General features: G+C 41.9%; 1 protein-coding gene across 1 annotated transcript in view; it reads right to left on the reverse strand.

The window, feature by feature from the left end:
* Window positions 1–8,603: 8,603 nt before the first annotated feature.
* The window catches only part of LOC139172298 (arf-GAP with dual PH domain-containing protein 1-like), a 30,317-nt gene continuing 13,220 nt past the window's right edge, over window positions 8,604–25,700 (reverse strand). Inside the window, exons 6-11 of the mRNA XM_070761263.1 lie at window positions 23,640–23,786; window positions 21,654–21,737; window positions 20,457–20,519; window positions 15,443–15,514; window positions 12,724–12,952; window positions 8,604–11,509 (exon numbers count right to left, since the gene is read on the reverse strand). Coding sequence (XP_070617364.1) covers window positions 11,481–11,509; window positions 12,724–12,952; window positions 15,443–15,514; window positions 20,457–20,519; window positions 21,654–21,737; window positions 23,640–23,765 — 603 coding nt within the window. The 5' untranslated portion in view covers window positions 23,766–23,786 and the 3' untranslated portion in view covers window positions 8,604–11,480. The remainder of the gene's footprint in view (window positions 11,510–12,723; window positions 12,953–15,442; window positions 15,515–20,456; window positions 20,520–21,653; window positions 21,738–23,639; window positions 23,787–25,700) is intronic.

Genomic DNA, 25,700 nt, shown 5'->3' on the forward strand with positions numbered 1-25,700 from the left:
ACGTCTGAGTAATTCTAGCAAGTAGCAGGAATGTAAACTTTCTTTTAAAAAATACATCATTTAACCCCCAAAGAGTGGAAGGCTTAGTTAAAAGAGAATTTTCGGCCCTCTAGGGCAGTGTTTCCCAACCTTGGCAACTTGAAGATATCTGGACTTCAACTCCCAGAATTCCCCAGCCAGCATTCGCTGGCTGGGGAATTCTGGGAGTTGAAGTCCAGATATCTTCAAGTTGCCAAGGTTGGGAAACACTGCTCTAGGGGTATGAACTACAGTAAAACTCCTGTTATTTTCCTAGGAAGATGGTTTATTAGTCCAAACATCCATCAATCTTTCAGCCCCGCTTCCCCTGTCCAAAAATTGCTCCCTTTTGGCCGGCGAAGAAAGCATGCACGTATTAGAAGCAAGAGTGATCCTTAGGTGAAGGGGATCTGCGGACCTTTTAGATTATTTATTTTCACGGGATGATCCATTGATCCATTTTTAACCCTTCGTGCGCAAAGGGAAGAAAAAGGACAAAAAACAACACTTAGCTTAAACCCCAACGGCTCTCAACGGGCTTCACGTCACTTTTAAAATGCTCATCTCCGTTTAACGCACATCGACACCGGACGTTTCAAACCGTACAATTACAAAAAATGGAGGAAGGGACGTTTTATTTTTCACATTAAAATAAAAAGGCTTAGATTAATACGGCGATCATGCATGAAAGGGGAATATTACGTTTTTATTTACTGTAAAAAGCAAAACGAAAAAAAAGATGGATTTGTGTTCATTGTTGAGTATAAAATAAATACTTTATACCGGACGTGTGCTGCTCTTGCCTGGGGAGCATAGCTGAGCATCATTAGTATTTTATAGGTCTCGGATGAGGGCCTTAAACCACGATTCTTTATTTTCTGCGGTAGCTGGCTATGATTTCTCTCAGCTTCCTGGGATCTTTCTACCAGATCTTATTTTTCTCAAGCCATTGTCCTACCAGGTTTTCAGTAGTGTGGTGGCCTAAACATAGAGCTCTTGCCTCACAGTCAGGTGGTTGTGAATTCAGTCTTACGTAGAGGCAGGGATGATTATTATTATTATTATTATTTATTGGATTTGTATGCCGCCCCTCTCCGCAGACTCGGGGCGGCTAACAACAGCAGTAAAATAGTACAACAAAATCCAATACTAAAAAAGCAGTTAAAAACCCATTATATAAAAACCAATCATACATACAAACATACCATACATAAAATTGTGAAGGCCTAGGGGGAAAGTGTATCTCAGTTCCCCCATGCCTGGCGGCAGAGGTGGGTTTTAAGTAGCTTACGAAAGGCAAGGAGGGTGGGGGCAATTCTAATCTCTGGGGGGAGTTGTATCTCTCTGGGCATGATGAGAATACAGTGGTACCTCTACCTAAGACCACCTCTACTTACGAATTTTTCTAGATAAGAACCAAGTGTTCAATATTTTTTTGCCTCTTCTCAAGAACCATTTTCCACTTACAAACCCGAGCCTCCGAAACTGTAAGCAGAAAAGGCAGAGAGAAGCCTCGGTGGGGCCTCTCTAGGAATCTTCTGGGAGAAAAACAGCTGTTAGTTGGGGGAAAGATCAAAAGCAACATGAGAAAATATTATTTTACTGAAAGAGTAGTAGATCCTTGGAACAAACTTCCAGCAGACGTGGTAGATAAATCCACAGTAACTGAATTTAAACATGCCTGGGATAAACATATATCCATCCTAAGATAAAATACAGAAAATAGTATAAGGGCAGACTAGATGGACCATGAGGTCTTTTTCTGCCGTCAGACTTCTATGTTTCTATGAAAAGGCGGGGAGAAGCCTCCGTGGGGCCTCTCTAGGAATCTCCTGGGAGGAAACAGGGCCCCAACCCTCCCTGTGGTTTCTCCAATTGCATGCATTATTTGCTTTTACATTGATTCCTATGGGAAAAATTGCTTCTTACAAACGTTTCTACTTAAGAACCTGGTCACAGAACGAATTAAGTTCGTAAGTAGAGGTATCACTGTATAACTGCTGAATATAACTCCACATTGGCGACAGAGAAGGGCAGTGGGCCAGTAAACGCCCTGCTAGCTTCATTCAATTGCCCAGGGATTATGGGATCATTTCAAGAGAACGATAATTGTCCTTAATCAGCTTTTGTACGTAAGATCCCAGCTGAGCCCAAACTTTTACATTGCTGAACGAGATATTTGTTAAGTGGGTTTTGCCCCATTGTACGGCCTTTCTAGCCCTCTGTCATTAAGCGAATCGTTGAATAGGTTAGTAACCCGGGTCGTTAAGCGGCTTTCACACTGACTCTGCCGGTCAGAAGGTCGGCCAAGGGGATCACGTATCCTTGGGACACAGCAACCGTCAAACAGCTAGCTGTAGTTCAGCAGTTCCAATCTCACCACCAGCTCAAGGTTGACTCAGCCTTCCATCCTTCCGCGGTGGGTCAAATGAGGAGCCAGATTGTTGGGGGTGAGACGCTGACTTTGTAAACTGTTTAGGGCTGTAAAAGCACTATGGAGTGATCAGGGTGTCCAGCAAACCTAAAAACCAGGGAATTATCGGGGAAATCGGCGGTTCGGGAATTATTAGGGAATTTGTGAAAAAAACCAGAATAAATCGGGAGGGGAAACAAACTATTAAAATGTTTAAAAGTCGGGGAAATCATGTAAAAAAACAACAACGGATCGTGCTGCCTGGCAGAGTCAAGCAAAAATGAGCATAAGTAGCTTCTTCAGCTCCTGATATTTCTCCACGGCGTAGCCGTTTGGTATAACATCATCTATGATCGGGTCTTAACTAGATCACAAGTTACAGGGAAATATCAGGGAATTTCAAAATGCTTTCCCCCTGGACACCCTGAGTGATATAAGTCTAAATGCTATTGCTATAAGTACAGTTGCCATGTACCTAAACTTTGATCGTGTGACTTTGGGGAAAGTTATAGGTGTGAGGGGTGGTTGTAAGTCACTTTCTTCACCACTGGTGTAATAATAATAATAATAATTTATTAGATTTGTATGCCGCCCCTCTCCGAAGACTCGGGGCGGCTCACAACAACGATAAAAACAATATAATGGCACAAATCTAATATTAAAAAACTAAAAACCCTATCATAATTAAAAACCAAACAGCACATACATACCAAACATAAATTATAATAAGCCTGGGGGAAAGATGTCTCAAATCCCCCATGCCTGGCGGTATAGGTGGGTCTTAAGTAGTTTACGGAAGACAAGGAGGGTGGGAGCAGTTCTAATCTCCGGGGGGGGAGTTGATTCCAGAGGCCCGGGGCCGCCACAGAGAAGGCTCTTCCCCTGGGGGCCGACAAATGACATTGTTTGGTCGACGGGACCCGGAGAAGGCCAACTCTGTGGGACCTTATCGGCCGCTGGGATTCGTGCGGTAGCAGGCGGTTCCGGAGGTACTCTGGTCCAATGCCATGTAGGGCTTTAAAGGTCATGACCAACACTTTGAATTGTGACCGGAAACTGATCAGCAGCCAATGCAGGCCACGGAGTGTTGTAGATACGTGGGCGAATCTGCGAAGCCCCACGATGGCTCTCGCGGCCGCGTTCTGCACGATCTGGAGTTTCCGAACACTTTTCAAAGGTAGCCCCATGTAGAGAGCGTTGCAGTAATGAACCTCGAGGTGATAAGGGCATGAGTGACTGTGAGCAATGACCCCCTGTCCAAATAGGGCCGCAACTGGTGCACCAGGCGAACCTGGGCAAACGCCCTCCTCGCCACAGCCGAAAGATGATGTTCCAATGTCAGCTGTGGATCGAGGAGGACGCCCAAGTTGCGCACCCTCTCTGAGGGGGTCAATAGTTCCCCCTCCAGGGTAATGGACGGACAGATGGAATTGTCCTTGGGAGGCAAGACCCACAGCCACTCCGTCTTGTCTGGATTGAGTTTGAGTTTGTTGACACCCATCCAGTCCCCAACAGCCTCCAGACACCGGCACATCACTTCCACTGCTTCGTTGACTGGACTGATGTAACCATGAACCCTAACAAGAAGGAATTAGTAGAGGACTCTCTAATGCAGACACAGAAACTGGCAGCTGGCTTTTTTTTTGATTAAATTTTATTTACATATATAAATAGATAAGACAATACAAAGACAAGAATTACATGGAGTTAAAAACATAATGAAAAGCGGGCGATTGCATTTATTAACTGGCTTTTGACAGCAAGTAGCACATAAGTGTGTCGTTTGCAGCCGAGGTGCAGTGCGTATAGCAATCCGCAAACCTGTTTTATAGTAAAATTGCTCATTTCTCTCCCTGTTTCTCAATTGATGTTTAGCAGCTGCAGGTAAAATATACACAGCTCAAAAAATAAAATAAGGGGAGCACTTAAACAACAGAATATAACTCCAAGTAAATCAAACTTCTGTGAAGTCAAACTGTCCACTTAGGAAGCAACACCGATTGACAATCAGTTTCACCCGCTTTTGTGCACATATTCAACTTTGTACAGAACAAAGTATTCGATGAGAATATTTCATTCATTCAGATCTAGGGTGTGTTCTTTGAGTGTTCCCTTTATTTTTTTGAGCAGTACAGGGGGTGGACAGAAAAATGGAAACACTTGACTTTTCGGCATCATAATGTTTGAACATGTTCAAATCAATCAAAACGACATATTTTAATGGTTTTTTAATTCTGTTATTTGATAAGTTTTTTTAAACTACCTTTTTTTTTTACAGAAATTTAAGGAAATGGGTTATAACCTTCTAGAAATGGCAGACCTCTCAGACTTTCAAAGAGGCCAAATTGTTGGTGCTCGAATGGCAGGCGCTCGTGTAACAGAAAGTGCCCGAATGTTTGGCGTTTCAAGAGGTCAAGTCTCAAAAGTAATGACCGTTTTTGAAAGAGAAGGAAAAATGTCCTCAGCCAAGCACAGGTCTGGTCAAAAGTCGAAGTTGTCTGAGAGAGACCGTCGGGCTCTAAAGTAAATTGTTCGAGCGGGCCGCAAGACCACAGCTCCTAAAATCACTGCAGAGCTCAAGAGACACGTACAGAACCCAGTTTCCACAAAAACTGTTCGGAGGTAGCTTCACAAATCTGGATTCCACGGAAGAGCTGCAATGTGTTTCCATTGTTTTGTCCACCCCCTGTATATGTAACATTTCAGGCAACTTCTCTCTCCAATCGGCACCCAGTTTAAATTTTTCTGCTTTAAGTCACTAGGTGGTGCTGAAGCTCAGATACACACACACACACACACACATGTCTTCAGACACAAACCCACCCAAAGTAGAGATGCTGCTGCGATCTAGTTCCTTTTATTTGTTTTTTTTAGCCCTTTCCACCACCATAACCGGAATGTCCTGGAACGTGGTTAGTTCCTTCAATCCGTTGTGTGTCAATTGTGCAAAGGCGTCATCAGTCTGGAGGGGTTTCGCCGAAAAGTGGGAGGGGGGAAACCCATTTGTTTCGTAACAGCTGGCGGGGTCGCAGTTCAGAATTCTTTTGAACAGAGAAAAGTTTCTGGTTTTTTAAGTCTAAAAAAAGGAGCCCATCACAAAGCTGGAAGATACAGCCAGCAAAAGAACACTGTGGTAGGGCAGTAGTGCTGTCTCAATTATTTTATGGTATGCCCACCCACCCCTCCCCAGGCTTGGGGAAAGCTCCTGGAACCTGTGCATGGCGAAAAGTGACCCAACAAGCCAACAGAAGTTCAGAAGCAAACTTCTAGTTGGGCTGTTTTTCAGCATCCACGGGCTCCGGAGAATTTCTGAAGCCTGGGATGGTCAAAAATGGCCTCCCCCCATCCTCCAGTACGCTGAAAATCAGCTGGTCAGCACACATGTGCACCCTGGAGCTGACATAAGGCATCTTTTTAAATTAACTTAAATATTAGATTTGTTTATATTGTTTTATTACTGTTGTTAGCCGCCCCGAGTCTGCGGGGAGGGGCAGCATACAAATTTGATTAATAAATAAAATAAATAATAAAGCATCATGTGCCCTCAAATATTTATTTATTACAGTGGTGCCTCTACTTAAGAACACCTCTACTTAAGAACTTTTTTAGATAGGAACTGGGTGCTCAAGGGTTTTTTTGCCTCTTCTTAAGAACCATTTTCTACTTAAGAACCCGAGCCTGGAAAAATTTCACAGGAAACTTGAGAGCGGCACAAAGGCCTGGTCAGTTTCCTGCCATTCCCCCTTTAATCCCGGCCATCTCCGGCTTTTCTGGGCTGCCAGAGGAGCCTTTCGGTGGCGCTTAAGGAGGCTTTGGCAGTCCAGAGCGAACGGAGCGTTTTCCTTTCTCTGTGCGCTTGGAGAGGGAATAAACCTCTGCCAGCGCCCAGAGAAAAGAAATGCTTCCTTCGCTCTTGGCAGCGACTGTCCTCCTCCCACCCAAATTCTGAGCTTTTATTTCTTCCCTAATGGGTTTGCACGCATTATTTGCTTTTACATTGATGGGAAAAATTGCTTCTACTTACAAACTTTTCTACTTAAGAACCTGGTCACGGAACGAATTAAATTCATAAATAGAGGTACCACTCTATTTATTTATTAGATTTTTATGCCACCCTTCTCCTGAGACTCAGGGTGTGAGAAATCTAATATTAAAACATATTAAAAATGTCAATACTAAAAACATGTAATTTAGGTTCTAAAACCCCAATATATCTAAAAAGCAATCATCCACATTTATCCTATCATTCAGTCAGAGGCCGAGGTAGATGTTAAAAATTTCAATGGCCCCGACCCCCGAGAGATATGTTTTTAATGCCTTACAAACATTGGGAGGATGGGGGCAGTAGGAATCTCCGAGGGAAGCTGATTCCAGAGGGCTGGGGCTGCCACAGAGAAGGCTCTTCCCCTAATCCCTGCCAAACAGCGTTGTGTGGTTGACAGGACCTGGAGAAGGCCATCACCGTTCTGGGTCCTCTCTTTCGCTGAAGTTGCTTGTTTTGTGAGACGGACAGCTGCTTACATTTAATAAACAAGTACATGGGGTTGGGGGAGGAAGAAAGCAGCAAACACCCCTACAGTTCAACCCTGAGCCACAAACACTCTCTTCTGAGGAAGGACTTGGAGAACGCTCTTGCAAACCAATGAAATGGTACTTCCTCTAGATGTTGCAACACGTTTCCTGCGGAGCGACGGACTTGCGAAAGACTTGTGGCGAAAGGCAAAGACCTTCACAACAGAAGAGCCCTTCACTCCTCCACTCGAAACAGAATACCCTACGAAAATAGACTATCTATGCTGGGTCTTGAAAGCTTAGAACTGCGGCGCCTAAAACACGATTTAAATATTGCCCACAAGATCATATGCTGCAACGTCCTTCCGGTCAACGACTACTTCAGCTTCAACCGCAACAACACAAGAGCACACAACAGATTCAAACTTAATATTAACCGCTCCAAACTTGACTGTAAAAAATATGACTTTCACAATCGAGTTGTCGAAGCGTGGAACTCATTACCAGACTCAATAGTGTCAACTCCCAACCCCCAACACTTCTCCCTTAGACTCTCCATGATTGACCTCTCCGGGTTCCTAAGAGGCCAGTAAGGGGCGTATATAAGTGCACTGATGTGCCTATCGTCCCCTGTCCAATTGTCTTTCCTTATCGTATTTATCATATATATTCTCTCCTTATCTATATCTATATATAGAAACATAGGAACATAGAAGACTGACGGCAGAAAAAGACCTCATGGTCCATCTACTCTGCCCTTATACTATTTCCTGTATTTTATCTTACAATGGATATATGTTTATCCCAGGCATGTTTAAATTCGGTTACTGTGGATTTACCAACCACGTCTGCTGGAAGTTTGTTCCAAGGATCTACTACTCTTTCAGTAAAATAATATTTTCTCATGTTGCCTTTGATCTTTCCCCCAACTAACTTCAGATTGTGTCCCCTTGTTCATATATATTCTCTCCTTATCTCTTACATCATATATATTCTCTCCCTCCCATCTACTTCTCTTCTTTTTACTTTCTATCGTTATATATATATTACTTAATATCTATTCTCTTCCATATGTATTGTATATTGGACAAAGAATAAATAAAATAATAAAATTGTCTGTTAAGAACTTGGATCAATCTGCCCAGTTGATCAAAGGAGAATATGGCCTCTATCTATCTAGCTATCATCTATCTAGATTTCTGTCACCCTTCTCCTTAGACTCAAGGCATCTAACAACAAAACAAATACAAAAACATTTTGTTTTAGAGCTGGGAAGTTGCAGGCTGTGGAATTCTGGGAGTTGAAGTTCGGTTTGAGCCAATTTGGAACGATCAACTTAGAAGTGCGCCATAGCCCACCGTGTCACAACTGTTGACGTACACAAAATGCAACCAACTCCCCATTTACTCCCCCTTGCAGTAACTACAACCATGCTTTCTCTGCATACCACGTTAGCGGGTATTTTATTTATTTCCCAAGACTGCTTTTTAAGGAAGGTATCCTTTGCATATGAACTGCCATCATTTAAGAAGCAATTTTTCACTGCCTACTTTCTTGGAAGCCAAGAATTTTCCAATCTAAAAATAAATCTTAAAGATGCTCTTCCTCATTTTAACTTTTTTTTAAGAAAAAAAACCCAACTTCAAATATTGCACAACGATAAAAACCCAGAGAATCTTTTATTTTTTGTTTTAATCAGACACGCCTTAGATCAAGCCAACAGGATAATAATTTATTGGTGTGGATGATAGTTAGTACCGCCACAGTTTTAACCATCCAACTTAACAATGGTACGCAATGGGACAGACAGACAGAGATAGACCTGGTCTTACAGAAACATTGGAATGGAGGAAGAGAAACCGGTTTTTAATCGAGATTCTGTCTTCAGACGCAGGAAAAACTAGTCCTGGATTCTTCAGAAGAATTCTTTTGTACCTGATCTGTAAAAAAGTTGTGAAGGTCAGAGCTGAGCCTGCGGAGGAGCAAGAATTAATATAATCTTACGTCCAGGAGAGAGAAGATGAGAAACAAGGAGATTTCAGCCAAAAAGGCAGATTAACCTGCTGTGTCAGTCAGTATAAATAGACAATCATACAAAGTATGGCTACAATCTGGCTTTACAGAAGAGAGAGAGGCGCAAACCAGTTGTCGGATGGCTAAACATGACGAAAACAGAAGGAAAATTAAAATTCCATATTAGTCAAGGATAGTCCTCCTGCAGTGGATTCTTAAATATCTCTCGCTCGCCAAAAAACATAAACAGAGAATCTCTAGATGGACCAGGAGGTCTTTTTCTGCCGTCAGACTTCTATGTTTCTATGTTTCTCTTGCCTGCTGAAGCTAACAGTGCTTTGAATCAAACCATGGTTTGCTTTCTAACTTGTGGGCTACTTGTGCTGGGTTTAATTTTTAAGCCGTTCTATGAATGAATGTTTTTAACGGATGCTTGGTTTGAGGTTGAGCAGACTTGGGTATCTTATGGCTATCGCTGTCCGGCCCAGGGGAGGTCAATCCAAAATTAAAAACGAAGTGTACAAATAAGTGAACGCCAGGCACGCCAAGTAGCTGCAGTGCTTTAATTCTGAAGACAACCTCTTTAAAAAAAAAAAAAAAAATTATCTACACACTTTCACAATACAATTGGTTTGGCCCTCCACAACAGGTCCTAATTTCTCCGGTGGCCTTTGGGGAAAATTCATTGCCCATCCTTGGGTTAAAGGCTTCTTGTTGATGTTGTTGTTATTATTAGCTTGTTGTCTTCTTGGAAAAGTCGACCTCGAAAGTAACTTTTCACCGGTGAAAATAACCACTCTTCACCATGAATTGGATTGGGTTGTGCTACACTTCGCGTACGATGCGAACTCAAAGGGGGCTAAATCATCAAGCCGAGATGAAGCAAACCATCATTTAGTGCTTTATGTGCATTTAATCACTGCTTTGCATGGATGGACGATTGTCAAGGGACAATTGCAAAACGTTTGTCCTGGTTCGCCATGGGCTTCAGCTTGGTCATGGTTGGGTGACAATATCCCGAATTCTTCTGAATGAAGGTAATGCTTGTGAGGTTCCATCACAGCTACCATCTTGACTTTTTGGGGGACAATACAAAGGAGGCTCCTACCGAGTTCAGAGATGGGGAAATCAAGATTTCCAGTTCCTTTATTGAGTCATGCACACCCGTCTCATTCCAAAATTTGAGGGCTGCTATTTCTCCATTCCCTTCTTAGCTTAGTCCCTCCAAATGTCACGATTAGGGTTCGTTCTTCAAGCATCACAGTGAGCCAAGAAGCCACACAACCTGAAGAAATGGCTTAAACCCAGCTTCTCCACTTCAAACACCTTCAAGAAATGTTGGGAGTTTGTTGAGCAATGAATCAGTGGCTTGCCTCCAGAAATTGAGTGTCCTCCATCGCAGGAGGTTTGGACCAGCATTGGTGTGAAATAGTGTAAGGCAGTGATGGCGAACCTTGTTTCCTTCGGGTGCCAAAACAGTGCCCACAGCTATAATTCAATGCCTGGGGAGGGCGAAAACAGCTTCCCCCACCCCAGAGGAGTCCCTCTGGAGGCTGGAAACAGCCTGTTTCCCAACTTCTGGTGGGCCCAGTAGGCTCTTGTTTCACCCTCCCCAGGCTCCAAAGGCTTCCTGGAGCCGGGGAGGGTTAAAAATGCCCTCCCCCATCCCAATGGAGGCTCTTTGGAAGCCAAAAGTGCCTTCCAAGAGCCTGGGGAGGCGGCAAAAATCAGCTGGCCAGCATACAACTGCACATTGGAGTTGAGCTAGGGCAACGACTGGCGTGCCAGCAGATATAGCTCTGCGTGCCACCTCTAGCACCTGTGCCATAGGTCCACCATCACTGGTATAAGGTCTCCTGTTTCAGCAAGGGTTGGGCCAGCAGACCTCTTCCAACTCTGTTATTCTTTTAAGGCTGGGTGAGTGGAACAGATGCATTAGAAGATTGTCACCACACATCAGTGGCAATCCATCAAGACAACGGAGGCCCTTTGTCCAAATTTCATGATGCACAACCTCTTTCTACCTCCCCTCCTGCCTACTCCCAGACCAGAGTTGGACAAGGTATCACCAACGATACCTTCCATGGACAGCTTCTAGGTTCTGCTACGGTCTCTGTACGTGAATCTTCTTGGGGAAAAAATGTTCCCACGCATGGACATCGCCACCATAGCTCAGCCGAGAACCCAACAGAAGAAAGGAAAAGAAGAACATAGCGTCAGGTTTCTCCCAAAACGTCAGACACGATTCTTTAGTGCGTCCGGGTTATTCGCCCCGTAAGTGTTCAAGAAGACATTCTCAGGAATAGCGTGAAGGCTGCTATTGTCCGTGAGTTTCCTTTGGGAAGGCAGCACCGTGTTCGGCAGCTCACGCGTTTCAATTGCACCTCCCGTCTTGTGGTTCTCAAAAGGTTTCACTTAATGATATCATTGCATTTTCTTTCTTTTTTTGGGTCATTGCAAACAAAAACGAAACGAAACCAATGTCCTTGAGGGTCGCAAGTCGAACTTGCGTCGACATCGTCGCTTAGGGTTTATGCTTGAAATGGGCTTCCACTGGAGAGAAAAAACACACAAAAAAAGAAATAAATTATATCGTCAAGGAAGCTGCTCTATCTATCTTTATCATCTATCTGTCTGTCTGTCTATCTACCTTTATCATCTGTCTGTCTGTCTGTCTGTCTGTCTATCTATCAGATAGAGATAGAGAGATAGAGAGAGAGATGATAGATAGATAATAAAGATAGATATATTATCTATCTATCTATCTATCATCTATCTATCTCTCTATCTCTATGTATCTATCTATCTACCTTTATCATCTGTCTATCTATCTGTCTGTCTATCTATCTATCTATCTATCTATCTATCTATCTATCTATCTATCAGATAGAGATAGAGAGATAGATAGATGATAGATAGATAATAAAGATAGATATATTATCTATCTATCTATCTATCTATCATCTCTCTCTCTCTCTCTCTATTTATCTATCTATCTACCTTTATCATCTATCTATCTATCTATCTATCTATCTATCTATCTATCAGATAGAGATAGAGAGATAGATAGAGAGATGATAGATAGATAATAAAGATAGATATATTATCTATCTATCTATCTATCTATCTACCTATCTACCTATCTACCTATCTACCTACCTACCTACCTTTATCATCTGTATCTATCTTTATCTATCTATCTATCTATCTATCTATCTATCTATCTATCTATCTATCTATCTATCTATCTATCTATGCAGAAGACTACAGGTTCAAATCCCGTAAGGGTATGTCTAGCTGATGAGGCCATAACAAGGCTAAAATAGATCTATCCTAGGCTCCCTTCCTTTTCACTTATCAGCAAAAGTATGTAACCATGTAAAATTATCGTTTGTCAATTATACTGCTCAAAAAAAATAAAGGGAACACTCAAACAACTCCAAGTAAATCAAACTCCTGTGAAGTCAAACTATCCACTTAGGAAGCAACACTGATTGACAATCAATTTCACATGTTGTCAGCACATTCAATTTTGTACAGAGCAGTTCAATTTTTGTTACCGGGACGCCGTATTGGACCGTACCAGCTGCAACCCGATACTGCTTGGAACCCCCAATAGCCTCTTTGCCAAAGGCAGGAGGTCCTCAACTTACAACGGTTTGTTTAATGACCGTTTAAGATTACAACGGCACCAGTTTTGGTGAAGGCTTCCATCCACACGGTGCGAGCGATGGCTCCACCCCGAAGGCCGAATGCTGGAGCCTCACCTGCATATTCCTGCGGCAGCATCGGACGATTGATCAGTGCCTGGAAAGCGGAGATCCACTCCAGCTGGTCGCTTTGGGTCTCGCAGGCAAAGAGGAACTTCCGGTCAGGGGTGATGATGCTGATTCCGTACTGCCAGTGATTCCCCTGGATGGACGGTGGGAGCCCTTCCAGGGCCTTGTAGCTGTTTTCTTTGCTCCCAATAAAAACCTCTCCCCTGGCGAAAGCATCCTGAGTAGAAGACAGAGCAGAAGGACCCCGTGTTTGCAAAGGAGGGGAAGGATTAATCTTGGGGAGGGGGTTGAGGGTTCTGCAAAAATTAACAATGGAGACAAGATCTGAAGGCCAAGCCAGCCATCCTTCCCTTCCTCAACAGGGTCTCCATGGAAAAGTCAAGAATAGGGGGGGGTCTTCCTTCCTTTTCTTTCTTTCCTTCCTTCCCTCTCTTTCTTCCTTCCTCCCTTCTTTCTTCTTTCCTCATATCATCTATTGTCTATCTATCTCTACTTATCTTTATGTGTACATCTACAGTTTTCCTGAAAATATGACCTACCCCAAAAGTAAGCCCCAGCCTATCTATCTGCCTGCCTGCCTGCCTGCCTGCCTGCCTGCCTGCCTGCCTGCCTATCTATCTATCTATCTATCTATCTATCTATCTATCTATCTATCTATCTATCTATCTATTTATCCTAATCTATCCTATCTATCTATTTTATCTATCTATCTATCTATCTATCTATCTATCTATCTATCTATCCAATCCTATATATCTTATCTATCTAATCCTATCTATTTAATTTATCCTGTCTGTCTCTCTATCTATCTATGTCTTCTATCATTTGTCATCTATCTCTATCTCTATCTATACCTATCTTATCTAATCCTTCCTGCCTATCTATCATCCATCTAAATCCGTCTTCTATCATTTATCTGTCATCTGTCTATCTAATCTCTCTATATCTATCCATCTATCTCTATTTCTATCTATCTATCTATCCATCCATCCCTCCATCCATCCATCCAAACCCACCCACCCACCTCTCTATCTCTCTATCCATCTATCCATCTATCCATCCAACCATTCATCCATCCATCTATCTATCTATCTATCTATCTATCTATCTATCTATCTATCTATCTAACATCTACCTACCTACCTACCTACCTACCTACCTACCTATCTATCTATCTATCTACCTATCTACCTATCTATCTATCTATTTAAAGAAAGATCTAAAGAAAAAAAATCTCTCTCTTCAAACCAGAAGAGAGAAAGCAGAAGAGTTATTTTAGATGAAAAAGAGGGAGGGGGGATAAGAAAATCTAGAGAGGGTTGAAGCCAACAGGGTGAAATTGACCAGAAACAAAGAGTCTCTCTTTCTCCCTCCCTCCCTCCCTCTCTCTCTCTCTCTCTTTGTAGACAGAGAAAAAAGAGCCAGTGGCAAGATGGGGCCGATCTGTTTTGGCAAGAGGGCCTGTGAAAAGGATCTGCCTGTTCTGGAACATCGGACGTTGAACAAGAGCCAAGAGTGCGAGGCAGCTGTTAAAAAAAAGGCAAATGCTACCGTGAAAGGAATTAAAGGACGAATTGTCCCCTTTCTTCCCTGCTTTGGTCAGATGCCACTTGGAATACGATATCCAGCAAGGGGTTGAGGGACTGGAGAAGACAACCAAGATGGTCGGGCGAATGGAAACCAAGCCGCATGGACAGTTGAAAGACTCAAAGGCATTGTAGACATATTTGAAGGCTGTTGGTGCATTTGAAAAGTTGAGGAGGAGGAGGAAGAGGAGGAGAATTGGAGGAGGAAGAAGGGGAGGAGGAGAAGGAAGAAGAGAAGAGGAAGAGAAGGAGGAGGAGGAGAAAGAGGAGGAGGAGGAAGAGGAGGAGGAAGAGGAGAGGAGAAAGGAGGAGGAGAGGAGGAGGAGGAAGAGAAGGAAGAGGAGAAGAGGAAGAGAAGGAGGAGGAGGAGAAAGAGGAAGAGGAAGAAGAGGAGGAGGAAGAGGAGAAAGAGGAGGAAGAGAGGAGGAGGAAGAAGGGGAGGAGGAGAAGGAAGAGGAGAAGAGGAGAAGGAGGAGAAAGAGGAGGAGGAAGAAGAGGAGGAAGAGGAGAAGGGAGAGGAGAAGAAGAAGAGAAGGAGGAGGAGGAGAAAGAGGAAGAGGAAGAAGAGGAGGAAGAGGAGGAGGAAGAGGAGAGGAGAAAGGAGGAGGAGAAAGAGGAGGAGGAAGAAGAGGAGGAAGAGGAGGAGGAAGAGGAGAGGAGAAAGGAGGAGGAGAGGAGGAGGAGGAAGAGAAGGAGGAGCAGGAGAAAGAGGAAGAGGAAGAAGAGGAGGAGGAAGAGGAGAAAGAGGAGGAAGAGAGGAGGAGGAAGAAGGGGAGGAGGAGAAGGAAGAGGAGAAGAGGAAGAGAAGGAGGAGGAGGAGAAAGAGGAGGAGGAAGAAGAGGAGGAAGAGGAGGAGGAAGAGGAGAGGAGAAAGGAGGAGGAGAGGAGGAGGAGGAAGAGAAGGAAGAGGAGAAGAGGAGGAGAAGGAGGAGGAGGAGGAAGAGGAGGAGGAAGAGGAAGAAGAGGAGGAAGAGGAGGAGGAAGAGGAGAGGGTAGGAGAAAGAGGAGGAAGAGAGGAGGAGGAGGAAGGGGAGGAGGAGAAGGAAGAGGAGAAGAGGAGGAAGAGAAGGAGGAGGAAGAGGAAGAAGAGGAGAAGGGAGAGGAGGAGGAGGGAGACTTACCAAAGGATCCTTAAAATACATTAATCTTCTATCATCCAGGGTAAACCAGCGTTTTTTGAACCCTTCTGTTTGCTAAAAGCGAAGAAACGAAAAAGAAAAAAAATCATTAATAAACCAATTTATCTAAAATACAAAGTAGATGGTTTTATTTTCCTTTGTTTGTTTTTTTTAAAATATACTTTAACATTAAAGATGGTCTTCTTAATTGCACATGTAGGGATTTAAGGAAAAGACAAATTCGACACTCCTATTGCTTTTATTTGAAACGTCTTCGGTGAAGGGGTTAAACTCACAACTTGTGGAGCCGTAGTTTTCTATGGCTTATTAAAGTTTATTAAAGAAATCACAATTGGCTGGATTCCCAGGTTATAAAAAGCCTACAACGATGGCTTATTTGTGTCTGTGTATTCAGGCAACACACAGAACTACAACCAAACAGAACAGATTACAAGGTTCAAATTCCAGCTATGATAACCAGGCTGTAGTAATTATTTTTCCAGTTTATCTACTTCCAAAAAAAAAAAGACAAGATACAATGCTTGCCACAAATCCTAAAATCAGCCACATATACATCTTTTTATTTTTTTTAAATTAGTTTCTAGTCCCTACAGCAAAGTTCTGGAAGTATGTGGTTCATACTTGTATCAATCCTGACAGCTTGGGAAATTTTTTGCATGCGTTTTCCTACGCAGAAATAAGCAGAAATATTGAATATGGAAATACACTGCTCAAAAACATAAAGGGAACACTTAAAAACAGAATATAACTTCAAGTCAATCAAACATCTGTGAAAGATACTGTCCAAAGATACTTCACCAGAAGAGCCCTTCACTCCTCCACTCGAAACAGAATACCCTACGAAAGCAGACTATCAATCCTAGGTCTAGAAAGCTTAGAACTACGGCGCCTAAAACACGATCTAAGTATTGCCCACAAGATCATATGCTGCAACGTCCTGCCTGTCAATGACTATTTCAGCTTCAATCGCAACAACACAAGAGCACGCAACAGATTCAAACTTAATATTAACCACTCCAAACTTGACTGTAAAAAATTGGACTTCAGCAACCGAGTTGTCGAAGCGTGGAACTCATTACCTGACTCAGTAGTGTCAACCCCTAACCCCCAACATTTTTCCCTTAGACTATATCCATGATTGACCTCTCCAGGTTCCTTAGAGGTCAGTAAGGGGCGTGCATAAGTGCACCAGTGTGCCTTCCGTCCCCTGTCCAATTGTCTCTCCTTATCTCATTTATCTTTTCTTCCTTTCAAATATGTTCACCTATACTTTTATATCTTTTCTTCTATTCTTTTCTTTACTTATATTATTACATATCTTTCTCTTAAATGTGTATTATGTATTGGAATAAATGAATGAATGAATGAATAAATAAATAAATAAATAAATAAATAAATAAAACTGTCCACTTAGGAAGCAAAGCTGATGAACAGTCCATTTCACCTGCTGTTGTGCAAATGGAATAGTTGTGCAAATGAAATATTCAATGAGAATATTTCATCCATTCAGATCTAGGATGTGTTCTTTGAGTGGTCCCTTTATTTTTTTAAAGCAGTATATAAGCCTAAACTTCTGTTTTCCTTTTGAATCTGTGCCATACTCTGATCTTTTAATTTCCCGTGGGACCCCGAGAAAGGGTGGAGTGGGGATGAAACATGTTGTAAACCCCCCCACCCCGCCCCCCAACAATGTATAATTTAGATTGTGCTGAAATTGTTAGCAGTGGCAGGGCCAATCTGTACAAATATCTCTCTTTTTTTCTTTTAAAAGACAGCTCCAGTTAAAATCCGATGCAAACCTTGGGCTTGTTTGAATGTGTATTTAATGAATTGGTTAAGCAGAGAGACGGAGGAGGGCTTGATTAAAACTCTCCTTGGCTCACAGCAACAAGAAAATAATTAATTTTTGATTCACCTTAATTAGGAGATAGAGAGAGAGAAAAACCCTGCAAGTCCTTTTTTTTAAAGAAACCAGATAAAATGCTAATATGAAACTGGAGAAAACTGGGTTAAAAATCTCAATTTTTCTGCTTTAATCAATCCTGCAAGTCTGTTTTAAGGATCAGAAAGAAGGGAGGAATACCATACAAATGAGCCACGGTTTTGGAGAAGAAGATATAGCTTATAATAATAAATCCAGGCACAGTAATCCTCCTCTGGGGACATTATAACTCCATTTGGAATTTGGGAAGCACAATATTTATAGCTGTAATCTTTTTTTTCAAAAATGGCAAGGGTACAATGGCTTTCCTCCCCCATCCAAAGACGTTTTAACCAGCCAAATTCCCAAATCGGTAGTAATTTTTTAAAATTAATTTTTAATGATATATAAACTTTAAAAACAGAATACAAAGTGGAAAAAAAATCACAAAAAGGGGGAAAACACAAAAAAGACACATCTTTTTACATACATAAAATTTTATGCATATATAAAAATGCCATCACTCTGCTAAACAATTCCCTCAACACTGTCAAACTATTTATTAAGTCTGCACTACTATTACTACTGTTTTTTTCTCATCGTTCCTATCACTCATTTCCTCCTACTTATGACCGTAACTTGTTGCTTGTATCCTTAAGATTTTTATTAATATTGATTGTTCATTGTTTATTTGACCCTTATGACAATCATTAGGTGTTGTACCACATGATTCTTGACAAATCTATATTTTCTTTTATACACACTGAGAGCATCTGCACCAAGACAAATTCCTTGTGTGTCCAATCATACTTGGCTAATAAAAAAAATAATTCTATTCTATTCGACACAAAAAAAACCCATTGTAAAAAAAGTATCAAAACTATCTCCACCACAAATATACATTAACATCTATTAATCCTATTAGGGTACACATATTTTTTTACTCTGCTATTATGGGATGATCTATTAGTAGACATTCAGTTGGTCCGTCAAGTTTATAAATAATGTAGTCATTTAAGGAAGCTATCCACCATCAGCTCTCGTTTGAAAACCAAAAAAAAAAGATCCACAAAGATCCTATTTTGGGGGTCCACCATAATATGTGAAATATTAGCTTTCTAGTGCAAGCTAAATTTGCCAATCAAATTCCTTTTGGATATGATAAGATACCTTCTTAAGGCTTTCAATAGACTTTCAGGGTCTCCTAGCCAAAGTACGCAACCACAACGGAAATATTTCAAGCATCTCTTTGTAGTTCACAACGTAGTAGACATCCAGTTCACGCTATGGAGCAGAACTGGAAAAAGCATTCAAAGGAAGGCAATAACCAACCTTGAAATGTGATGTCTAGGGAGATGCTCACATTAGAGAAACATCTTTCAGCTGTGGCGAGGGGGGCGTTTGCCCAGGTTCGCCTGGTGCACCAATTGCGGCCCTATCTGGACCGGGACTCATTGCTCACAGTCACTCATGCCCTCATCACCTCGAGGTTTGACTACTGTAATGCTCTCTACACGGGGCTACCTTTGAAGAGTGTTCGGAAACTTCAGATCGTGCAGAATGCAGCTGCGAGAGCAATCATGGGCTTCCCCAGGTATGCCCATGTTACACCAACACTCCGCAGTCTGCATTGGTTGCCGATCAATTTCCGGTCACAATTCAAAGTGTTGGTTATGACCTGTAAAGCCCTTCATGGCATCGGACCAGAATATCTCCAGGACCGTCTTCTGCTGCACGAATCCCAGTGACCGGTTAGGTCCCACAGAGTTGGCCTTCGAATAAACAATGTCGTTTGGCGGGACCCAGGAGAAGAGCCTTCTCTGTGGTGGCCCTGACCCTCTGGAACCAGCTCCCCCTGGAGATCAGAACTGCCCCCACCCTCCTTGCCTTTCGTAAAGTTCTTAAGACCCATCTTTGCCATCAGGCGTGGGGGAACTGAGACATCTCCCCCGGGCCTATACAGTTTATACATCGTATGTTTGTGTGTGTGTTTGCTTTTAATAATGTGGTTTTTACTGTTTTTTAAATTATTAGATTTGTTCTTACATTGTCTTTGTTATTGTTGTGAGCCGCTCCGAGTCTACAGAGAGGGGCGGCATACAAATCTAATAAATAATAATAATAAAATAATAATGGTTGTCCCAAAGGTGCTTTTTTCCAAGATGCAACTGAACTTTCTGGTTTTTCACTGGAGTTGTTTCGTTCCTCATCCAAGAAGCGTTATTTATTTTTATTTATTTTATTCATTTATTTTGTCCAATACACAATGAAGGTAAAAGAGAATAGACATGTAGTAATATATATCAAAGGAAGGATAGAAGAAAAGATATAAGAATAAAATACATCAATGAAGAATAGAGGAAAAGATATATGAATGGAAGAGAAGATATATGAGATATTTATTTATTTTATTTTTATCTATTTATTTTGTCCAATACACAATGAGGGTTTTAGTGGGTATATATCTATATACACATAGTGAAATACATGATGAAGGTTATAGAGGAGATACTCATAGTAAAATATATCTATGAAAGAATAGAAAAGAGGATATAGTAATAGAACATATCAATGAAAGAATAGAAGAAGAGATATAGGAATAGAAGAAAGGAATAGGAGATATAGGAGAACAATTTGACAGGGGACGGAAGGCACTCTAGTGCACTTGTACTCGCCCCTTAGTGATCTCTTAAGAAGCTGGAGAGGTCAATCGTGGATAGTCTAAGGGGAAAATGTTGGAGGTTGACACTACAGATTCCGGTAATGAGTTCCATGCTTCGACAACTCGATTGCTTCTTTGGCTCTCATTTCCATTCCATTCCCCATCAACCAGTCGTCTTCTTGGATGAGAAGAAAAACTTCTTCAACTAAAAACCAGAAAGCCCACTTGTGTCTTGGGGAAAGCACCTTTGGGACTTGAAATGCGATCCAAATCACCATGATTCATGGCAGCATAGCAGTCAAATTAATTAAATTACACTAAATTAAAGGAGATCAGGAATTATAAAGTCACCTTGTTTTCCCACCCAACACTGTCAAATTGCATTTGACCTTAAAAGATCAAACTCATCTTACCTTTGGCCCAGTCTTCTCCATATAGCCTTCCTTCAGATAATTCCTTGAAAGTTTTGGCACCAGCTAGAACGTTCAAATGAGGGAAAGAGATCAGAAGATGGAAATACAGTGATACCTCGTCTTACAAACGCCTCGCCATACAAACTTTTCGAGATACAAACCTGGGGTTTAAGGTTTTTTTGCCTCTTCTTACAAACTATTTTCACCTTACAAACCCACCGCCGCAGCTGCGATTTCACTGAGGCTCCCCTCGCTGGGAAACCCCACCTCCGGACTTCCATGTTTTTATGATGCTGCAGGGGAATCCCAGCAGAGGAATCCCAGCAGCACAAAAACGGGCACTTCGCTTGCAACGGAAGTCCGGATGTGGGGTTTCCCAGCGAGGGGAGCCTCAGTGAAATCGCAGCATCGCAAAAACACAGAGGTCCAGAGTTGGGATTTCGAGGACTTCGGTGTTTTTGCGATGCTGTGATTTCACTGATGCTCCCTTTGCTGGGAAACCCCACCTCCGGACTTCCATTGCCAGCGAAGTGCTCGTTTTTGCAATGCTGGGATTCCCCTGCAGCATCTCAAAAACACAGAAGTTCGGAGGTGGGGTTTCCCATGGAGGTGAGCCTCAGGGGAATCCCAGCAGTGCAAAAACGGGCGCTTCGGCTGGCAAAAGGGGTGAATTTTGGGCTTGCACGCATTAATCTCTTTTCCATTGATTCCTATGGGAAACATTGTTTCGTCTTACAAACTTTTCACCTTAAGAACCTCGTCCCGGAACCAATTAAGTTTGTAAGACAAGGTATCACTGTACAAGGCAGTGCCAATGGAAAAAGGAAGCAGCAGGAAGAATAAAAAGTCAGTTAAGCCACCCGAAAGGTCCTCAGCCATCAACTGTTGCAGTAAGAGGACATAAAACAGGGAAAGCTGGCTTGTGGAGTTATTTGACACAAAGACACATTAAATCAACGTTTCTCCATCTTGGTGACTTTAACATAGGTAGAGTTTTATTTCCAGAATTCCTCAGCCAGCTTACTGTTCATTCTAGATGTTCCAACTCCCAGAACTCTCAACCAGAGTGACCTGGACTTTCTTGGGAATTCTGGAAGTTGAGGTCCACAAAGCTGGAAGTTGGCAAGTTAGAGAAATAGTGGTATAAATAATTCCCGGAGAAAGATAAGAAGAAGAAATAAGAAATGCTGAGCTCACATCAATATCGCTGGCTCCGGGGAACGCCACTTGCAAGTAATGGAATCGGGCGGCACGGATGGCGTTGAACCAATCCACCATTTCCTGAAGGGCAAGAAAACGGTTGTGTAAATAAACACGCATCAGTACACACTTCTGAGGCATTCTCTACAGTTTTTCCTAGAGCTGGCTGGGACTGGATTTTAAATGCAACAATAGCTAAATCTCATTTCTCCAGGCCAAACTTCTACAATTATTCTATTTAATTCAATGACAGTTTTTGTGCATTCCTTTTGTTAAACAGAGTTTATTCTTTAAAACAACATAGGTAGGTAGGTAGGTAGGTAGATAGATAGATAGATTAGATAGATAGATAGGGTGGATGGGTGGGTGGGTGGGTGGGTGGATGATAGATAGATAGATAGATAGATAGATAGATAGATAGATAGATAGATAGATAGATAGATAGATAGATAGATAGACTGCTCAAAAAAATAAAGGGGACACTTAAACAACAAAATATAACTCCAAGTCAATCAAACTTCTGTGAAATCAAACTGTCCACTTAGGAAGCAACACTGATTGACAATCAATTTCACCTGCTGTTGTGCACATTCAACTTTGTACAGAACAAAAGTATTCAATGAGAATATTTCATTCATTCAGATCTAGGATACGTTATTTGAGTGTTCCCTTTATTTTATTAAGCAGTATGTATAGCCATTCAACTTATCACCAATTTTGGGCAGCTCAGTTTACAAATGGCAGTCACGTATGGCAAAATAATTGTTGCTGGTTTTAGATCTACATGATTTAATCTCTAATTTTCACCTATCTCATATACTATAGTTTAAAAAAGAAGATGTAAAGTCATTTGAGTCAGAAATAATATTGTGTTTCAAATTAATTTCAAGATGTTCAGGAAGGGAGAAGGGTTACCCTTTAGTAAGATGGGGGGTGGAGTGAGAGACAGAGACAGAGATGGGTTGGTGTATGGGTGGATGGAGAGATGACCGAAAGAGAGAGAGAGAGAGTGAAAGATAGAAACACAGAGAGAGAGAGAAATGAGGGAGAGATGAGTTGGTGGATGGGTGGATGGATGGATGGACAGATGATGTTGGCAACTACTTCAGCTTCAACCACAACAACACAAGAGCACACAACAGATTTAAACTTAATATTAACCGCTCCAAACTTGACTGTAAAAAATATGACTTCAGCAACCGAGTCGTCAAAGCATGGAACTCATTACCGGACTCCATAGTGTCATACCCAAACCCCAAACACTTTACCCTTAGATTATCTACGGTTGACCTATCCAGATTCCTAAGAGGTCAGTAAGGGGCAAGTACAAGTGCACTAGAGTGCCTTCCGTCCCCTGTCCTATTGCTCTCCTATACCTTTCTTCTATTCCTATATCTCTTCTATTCTTTCATTGATATGTTCTATTACTATACCTTCTTTTCTATTCTTTCATAGATATATTTTACTATGAGTATCTCCTCTATAACCTTCATCATGTATTTTACTATGCGTATATAGATATATGCCCATTAATACCCCCATTGTGTATTGGACAAAATAAATAAATAAATAATAAGAAATGAGAGAGAAACAGAGAGAAAGAAAAATATGAGAGGGAGATGAGTTGGTGGATGGGTGGACAGGTGATAGAGAGACATAGAAATGAGAAAGAAACAAAGAGAGAGAAAAATGAGAGATGGGTTGGTGGACGGTTGGTTGGTTGGATGGATGGACAGATGATAGAGATCAAAATAAATAGAGAGAGAGAGAAATAGAGAGAAAAATAAGAGAGAGATGATCGATGGATAAGAAGACAAAGAGAGCAATACTGGGTGGACAGTTGCCTTCTTAACAGTCACCCCTGTGGTCATCACAAGTCACAAGGGATGCACAGAAAGACACAAAGTCTCTATTTGCTGCTCCTTCGGACCACATGCAAACCAACTCTGGGAGCTGCTTCCTTCCTTACTTCGGGGTTCCCACCTTGCCATCTTCATGGTAAACAAAGATATTCCTTGTGCTGTTGTCCTTCAAGTAGGTGATCTGCATCCCGTGAGGGTTTCCAATTTTCTCAGGCTGGAAAGTGGCGTTGAGATGCTCAATTTTCATAATTGCTTTGGGTTCTTTGGCCTTGGAGGAAAAAAACAGCACAACAATACATTAACCACAACCACAATGGAAGACTTTGCTGTATCTGCGGCGCATCTGATACACAGGTACCCATCCCAAAGAAAATTGGGAGAAGGGATTTTGCAATCCATCAGGAATACGGTTGGGGTTTAAATCCAAGGGACCAACCTTGGCAGCTTTAAGACCTATGGCAACTCCCAAAATTCCCAGGCACATTCATAGAAACATAGAAGATTGATGGCAGAAAAAGACCTCATGGTCCATCTAGTCTGCCCTTATACTATTTCCTGTATTTTATCTTAGGATGGATCTATGTTTATCCCAGGCATGTTTAAATTCAGTGACTGTGGATTTACCAACCACGTCTGCTGGAAGTTTGTTCCAAGCATCTACGACTCTTTCAGTCAAATAATATTTTCTCACATTGCTTCTAATCTTTCTCCCAACTAACCTCAGATTGTGCCCCCTTGTTCTTGGGTTCACTATCCTATTAAAAACATCCTGAACCTTATTTAACCCTTTCACTTATTTAAATGTTTCGATCATGTCCCCCCTTTCCCTTCTGTCCTCCAGACTATACAGATGGAGTTCATGAAGTCTTTCCTGATAGGTTTTATGCTTATCATTCAGTAAACACAGAAGAAATATGGGAGATTGGTGGACAGATCTCCTAAACAGGTTAAGTTGCTTCTGTTTTAATTGCAATTGACCTCAGCAGTGCAAACTTTCCCCTAAAAAGGATCATTTAAAAAAAAAAAAACCCCATTCAAATAGAGCATTAATGAATGATCAATAAACACCGGTTTATTCTTTATTCTAAGTGTGGGTAATGACCTACAAAGCCCTACATGGCATCGGACCAGATTACTTACGGGACCGCCTTCTGTCGCATAAATCCCAGCGGCCGGTTAGGTCCCACAGAGTTGGCCTTCTCCAGGTCCCGTCAACTAGACAATGTTGTTTGGCGGGGCCTAGGGGAAGAGCCTTCTCTGTGGGGGCCCCGGCCCTCTGGAATCAACTCCCTCCAGAGATTCGTACTGCGCCCACTCTCCTCACCTTCCGTAAGAGTCTTAAGACTCACCTATGTCGCCAGGCTTGGGGCGATTAGACCTTGCCCCTCTGACTAATAAATGTGATGCATGGTGTGATTGTATTGTATGACGGCGTATTACATAGGGCTTTTAGTTGTACTTTTTAATATACAGTGTTCAGTTGACTTTTTGTGGGTCTGACATTTGCGAAGTCTATAGCACAGTTTTTCAAAAAATATTAATTAAAAAATACTTCATGTTTTTTTTCTACACCACGTTTTCCCCCACCCGTGATGTCATACGTCATTGCCAAATTATGGTTAATAAATAATTATGTTAATAAATATCAAGATCATTAAGTATCTTCTTCAATGGTGAGTACTTGTAATAATGGTGGGTAATAATCTAAAGGTTGTTAAAGGGAATGGGAAATTGTAATTTAGGGGTTTAAAGTGTTAAGGGTAAAGTGCCGCACGAATCCCAGCTGCTGGTTAGGTCCCACAGAGTTGGTCTTCTCCGGGTCCCATCAACTAAACAATGTCATCTGGCGGGACCCAGGGGAAGAGCCTTCTCTGTGGTGGCTCTGACCCTCTGGAATCAACTCCCCCCAGAGATTAGGACTGCCACCACCCTCCTTGCCTTTCATAAACTCCTTAAAGCCCACATCTGTTGTCAGGTTTGGGGGAACTGAGACATCTCCCCCTTGCCTAAGTAGTTTTGTGCATGATATGACTGTGTGTATGTATTTTATATATTGGGGGTTTTCTTTTTAGACTTTTAGACTAATGTAAAACTGTTATTTTAGATTTTAAATTATTAGATTTGTTACCATGTATTGTTTTTATCACTGTTGTGAGCCGCCCCGAGTCTGCGGAGAGGGGCG

This window comes from Erythrolamprus reginae, chromosome 9 (genome assembly GCF_031021105.1).
Source record: "Erythrolamprus reginae isolate rEryReg1 chromosome 9, rEryReg1.hap1, whole genome shotgun sequence".
Lineage (NCBI taxonomy): Eukaryota > Metazoa > Chordata > Lepidosauria > Squamata > Dipsadidae > Erythrolamprus > Erythrolamprus reginae.